Source organism: Carassius auratus, chromosome 28, assembly GCF_003368295.1.
Source record: "Carassius auratus strain Wakin chromosome 28, ASM336829v1, whole genome shotgun sequence".
In the NCBI taxonomy this organism is placed as follows: domain Eukaryota; kingdom Metazoa; phylum Chordata; class Actinopteri; order Cypriniformes; family Cyprinidae; genus Carassius; species Carassius auratus.
Window position 1 is genome coordinate 1039308 of NC_039270.1, and position 5667 is coordinate 1044974.

A 5667-nucleotide genomic window follows, 5' to 3' on the forward strand; every position below is an offset into this window, starting at 1 on the left:
CATTTTAGCTGAACAGCCTATCATTTTTTGCACCTCTTTATAGGTTTTCCCCTCTCTAATCAACTTTTTAATCAAAGTACGCTGTTCTTCTGAACAATGTCTTGAACGACCCATTTTCCTCAGCTTTCAAATGCATGTTCAACAAGTGTTGGCTTCATCCTTAAATAGGGGCCACCTGATTCACACCTGTTTCTTCACAAAATTGATGACCTCAGTGATTGAATGCCACACTGCTATTTTTTTGAACACACCCCTTTCAACTAATTCAACTAATTGCCCAATTGCACAGCCTTAAGAGCGTGCATATCATGAATGCTGGGTCTCATTTGTTTTCTGAGAATCTACTGAACCTACTGGTAACTTGTTTGCCACGTAGCAATAAAAAAATATACGAAAAACCTTGATTATTCTGGTTAGTCACATTGTACTGCTATTATTTTGAACAATACTGTATATACCTGTGCTACTTTAGTGTCTGCTTTTGTGCTCCAGGGTCACATACTTTATATATTTGTATATATGTCACAAGTGTGTTTCCTCAATAGATTCATTCTTTCTTTATAGAGTGTAGAGCTTACATAATTTAATAAAACATTTTATTTTAAATTAAAACATACAGGTTCATATACTCACTGTTTTTGTAAAACTCGTACCACCCGCACCAGCATTATCAGCAATAGCTTCTGTTGTGATTCTTCTTTGAAAAACACTATTGACTGAGTTGATGAAGCTGGATTTTCCTGCTCCCACTTGTCCAGCTAGCAAGATCCTGATGTACTTAACATTTGAATCGCTCAGCTTAAGCTCCCTCAGGTTTTTCTCCAAAAGTCCTTTATTGCTGTTGAAAAAGGGCCCTTATGAAGATACACACTTTTGCTTGTACAGATAGATAATCATTTTTCTATTTTTAAAGAAGAATTATTTTCCCACTTACTCCCAGGGTGTTTCCCTCCATGGTTTAGCAAATTCTGTTAACAGAGATAGAAATAATTTATGATTTTGATTACTGCAAAATAAAAGATATATATGGAATGGAAAATCCATTCAGTATTCACAAACCAAAATCAAAGGTTTTGACAAAATCAAAGGAATATTTAAAATGTGTCTTCTTCAGAATTAGTCTTAGAATAGATATTGACCAATCTTAAGACTTCATAAAAGTAAATCCACATGCAAAATGATGGGTTAAAACAAGGAACTGATTAGACTTATTATTTAATTAAAGGTGGGGAAATAATTGTTCAAAAATGCTTTAGAAAACTGAATCTGTAACATAACAAATTTGTGGACAATCATCAGTAAGGGGTGTGTCTACATATGATGTGGAAAAGAGCACTTTCAGTGCACAGGACGGACATTAGCTGAGCTACAGAAAGATAAAGATGGAGGATAAAAACAAAAGAGGAAAATATCTGTGGAACAAAACCCAGTGCTGGAGTGAACTCAAGGAGCAGAAGGCACAGTGCGGCACGTCTGTCTAGTACACTGGACAAGACAAAGTGACCATTGAAAATCATTTATAATTTGTGTCAATACATCATATATAGAATGCAGCAGCAGATAACATCACTGATTATAATGAGTTCTGTAGTATTTTGCGGCGCTACTCGCATCCAGTGCAGACAGTGGAACATTGGTTTTGCTTTGTTTCACAGAATGAAATGCTGCCTGCATATGTGTGGGGCGGAGCTATCAAAATAGGGGCCAGACCCTTGGGGTAGGGGTGTGATTGTTTTGGTGATTTCAAATGTCAACATTGGCTACTAGAAATCACTTACCCCACCTTTAAGCAAAGTAACAAATAAAGAGGGAAAAAACAAGCAAGGCAACGAAATCCCAAGAACTGACCAAACAGGTCAAACGTGACATGTGTGCTCATAAAAAAATAACTTTGATGAATAAGTATTCCATTAAGCCAATTTAAAAGCTAAGTTTGGAAGTTCAAGTAGTTTTTTTACTATCATTTTCAATACATAAAGGATTCAATATAAATAGTATAAAGTCTGAGGTGAGCTCTAATTTTGAGTTCTTGAGTTTTTGAGTTTTGAGTTTGAGTTCATTTTTTAACCTGAAACTAATAATTATTTTCTGATCTATTTACTATATATATAAGGGATGCAACAAATTGAAAATTTGGGGCATACACCGAAAATTCTGGATGCACTTGGCCGAAAACTGAAACCGAAAAGGCTTTTCAACAATTACTTTATTAAATAATATAAAATAATTTAGTAAGACTTTTTAATTTCACTCAATAATTTTTAAGATACTGAGTACAAAAATACAAGCCAATTTGTACTTTTATTAAAAGTAAAACAGTTAAATTTGACAGAATATATGTTAACATTAAATATCAATGTATTCTTTTTTTATTTTGTTAAATGCTAAATAATTCAATTTAACTGATTTTTTTTAAACTATCCAAATAAATTGGAGTCCTACAAGGCTATTATTATCAGATCATGTGAGCTGAGCAGAGCATCATGACATTGCATTTATTTGCAATTGTTGCATGTGTTAACATAATTAAAATGCAAATGCAACTTGCACATTTTTGCTTCTGTGTCTTACAATGTCTTACAGGTTACAAGTGATCACCCTGTCATTTTGGAATAGCAATAGAAAATCACACAGTTACTATTTCACGTGTCCAGCCTTTACTCTCCCAAAATTATTTCGCCTTACAGCTGGCATGCATGTAAAAACAAAACACCAACTTTAAAATTAAACTTACCTGGTGATGGTGGTGGTGGTGCAGGTTTTTCAGATTGGGGTGTTGATCCTGATCCTCCCATTGTGATATCCTTCTCTGTTTTCGTTTTTTCTTACGAATTTGGGAAATTCTACACTAAACAGTAATTTAAAAACAAAGGTGACTTCAATTCAATACAGAGTAATAACAAGAGAAACAGAATTGCTATTCAGTGTTCTTCTCTTTGGGATGTACAGGCAAGCTGTGACAGCATCTCTGATTCCAGCCTGTATTTATACCTCCAGGTCCAACTTTCACTTTCACCTAGTAACTTTCACTTTCACCTAGTAACTTTCACTTTCACCTAGTTAATGTTTTTATGACTAAGTAATGGAAAAACTGAACAAACTAATGGAATGCATAGTAGATATAAAAAACTGGATGACGAGTAATTTCTTACTGCTAAATTCAGAAAAAACAGAGGTGTTAATCATAGGGCCTAAAAACTCTACTTGTAATAACCTAGAACACTGTCTAAGACTTGATGGTTGCTCTGTCAATTCTTCGTCATCAGTTAGGAACCTAGGTGTGCTACTTGATCGCAATCTTTCCTTAGAAAGCCACGTTTCTAGCATTTGTAAAACTGCATTTTTCCATCTCAAAAATATATCTAAATTACAGCCTATGCTCTCAATGTCAAATGCAGAAATGTTAATCCATGCATTTATGACCTCAAGGTTAGATTATTTTAATGCTTTATTGGGTGGTTGTTCTGCACGCTTGGTAAACAAATTACAGCTAGTCCAAAATGCAGCAGCAAGAGTTCTTACTAGAACCAGGAAGTATGACCATATTAGCCCGGTCCTGTCATCGCTGCACTGGCTCCCTATCAAACATCGTATAGATTTTAAAATATTGCTTATTACTTATAAAGCCCTGAATGGTTTAGCACCTCAGTATTTGAATGAGCTCCTTTTACATTATACTCCTCTACGTCCGCTACGTTCTCAAAACTCAGGCAATTTGATAATACCTAGAATATCAAAATCAACTGCGGGCGGCAGATCCTTTTCCTATTTGGCGCCTAAACTCTGGAATAACCTACCTAACATTGTTCGGGAGGCAGACACACTCTTGCAGTTTAAATCTAGATTAAAGACCCATCTCTTTAACCTGGCATACACATAACATACTAATATGATTCTAATATCCAAATCCGTTAAAGGATTTTTAGGCTGCATTAATTAGGTAAACCGGAACCAGGAACACTTCCCATAACACCGTACTTTCTACATCATTAGAAGAATGGCATCTACGCTAATATTTGTCTGTTTCTCTCTTGTTCCGAGGTCACCGTAGCCACCAGATCCAGTCTGTGTCCAGATCAGAGGGTCACTGCAGTCACCCAGATCCAGTACGTATCCAGACCAGATGGTGGATCAGCACCTAGAAAGGACCTCTACATCCCTCAAAGACAGCGGAGACCAGGACAACTAGAGCCCCAGATACAGATCCCCTGTAAAGACCTTGTCTCAGAGGACCACCAGGACAAGACCACAAGAAACACATGATTCTTCTGCACAATCTGACTTTGCTGCAGTCTGGAATTGAACTACTGGTTTCGTCTGGTCAGAGGAGAACTGACCCCCAACTGAGCCTGGTTTCTCCCAAGGTTTTTTTCTCCATTCTGTCACCGATGGAGTTTCGGTTCCTTGCCGCTGTCGCCTCTGGCTTGCTTAGTTGGGGTCACTTCATCTACAGTGATATCATTGACTTGATTGCAAATAAATGCACAGACACTATTTAACTGAACAGAGATGACATCACTGAATTCAATGATGAACTGCCTTTAACTATCATTCTGCATTATTGAGACTGTTTTCCAAATGAATGTTGTTCAGTTGCTTTGACGCAGTGTATTTTACACTGTACACAATGTATGTAAAGCGCTATATAAATAAAGGTGACTTTGACTTTGACTAAGTAGCCTGTAACCTATATTTTGTGCCATGTTACACAATAAAAACACATCTGGACAGATTCTGTTTTCAAGGTAAATTATTTAATTGACTTAAATTAAAAGAGAATTGTAAGATAAGGTAACAGATTGACAAACTCAAAACAGCTTACAAAATGGATTAACTGTGTGTTAAGATAATTTAAAGTTAAGATTTTTTAAGATATGCTTTTCACATATTTAAACCTTTCTATGAAAAGGTTTTGTTCATATCAAATAACTTTAAAAAATGTATATTTGTAACAAAATATACATATGTAATTTGAACAGGATTTTTTTTCTCTGGATCTTATCTCCTCTTTTTCTCCTCAGACCACTTCTCATGTGGCTTCAGTTCTCTGTTAAATGGAGACTTAGCTGAATGTTTTCAGCAGCAAATCTGGTGATCTTCAGCTGCTTTTGGGTTGCTCAGAGAGAAGCTGTCCTGCTTTGTTTTTGTGGTTTCTCACTGACTGTCTAAACAGAACTCTATTCCGTGCACTACGTCTCTTCAGTGGAAGAAGGTGCTTTGTAATATGCACCATGGAGTCTCATTGAATTTTGAAATAGCATCACCACATCATCACACTGCTTACTCTATGCTTACAGTATATAGTGTGTATACCGCACACAGTATGTAAATTTACAGTACCAATATTACCTACTGTAATCATTATTTCCTAAATGCAGGATTTATGACCAATAATTCAGAATTAATGTGACTAAAATAGAACACTAAAATGTTCAAATTACTAGCCTAGCTCTCCTCTGCAGAGATGTTTCCATCAGGTCAAACCTTTTATTTCTTCAGTCAAACAGTGTACTTTATCAACCACATTTCCAGCTTGAACCTGTATAGTGGTGGGCTGGGGAAGGATTGAATAACTGCAATGATTTCAAGTAAATGGAAACTGAAAGGAGAATCACAGTTTATGTAAAGTCTCTCATCCACCACTTGAAAATGAAACCAGCAAAAGTG

At 36.0% G+C, this 5667-nt stretch overlaps 1 protein-coding gene across 1 annotated transcript; it reads right to left on the minus strand.

The window, feature by feature from the left end:
* Positions 1–621: 621 nt before the first annotated feature.
* Positions 622–3072, minus strand: LOC113046528 (interferon-induced protein 44-like). The gene is made up of 3 exons (XM_026207340.1): positions 2735–3072; positions 935–968; positions 622–838 (listed from the first exon to the last, which is right to left on the minus strand). The coding sequence occupies exons 1-3, from the start codon at positions 2793–2795 to the stop codon at positions 622–624; spliced, it is 312 nt and encodes a 103-aa protein (XP_026063125.1). The 5' UTR covers positions 2796–3072.
* Between the last annotated feature and the right edge of the window lie 2595 nt (positions 3073–5667).

Bases quoted from the DNA above. Each gene is read 5' to 3' on its own strand.
- LOC113046528 (XM_026207340.1), bottom strand. From the start codon at position 2,795: ATGGGAGGATCAGGATCAACACCCCAATCTGAAAAACCTGCACCACCA. The intron at 969-2,734 runs GTAAGTTTAATT...CTCTGTTAACAG, and splicing joins ACCACCACCACCATCACCAG to AATTTGCTAAACCATGGAGG. The intron at 839-934 runs GTAAGTGGGAAA...CTTTTTCAACAG, and splicing joins TGGAGGGAAACACCCTGGGA to CAATAAAGGACTTTTGGAGA.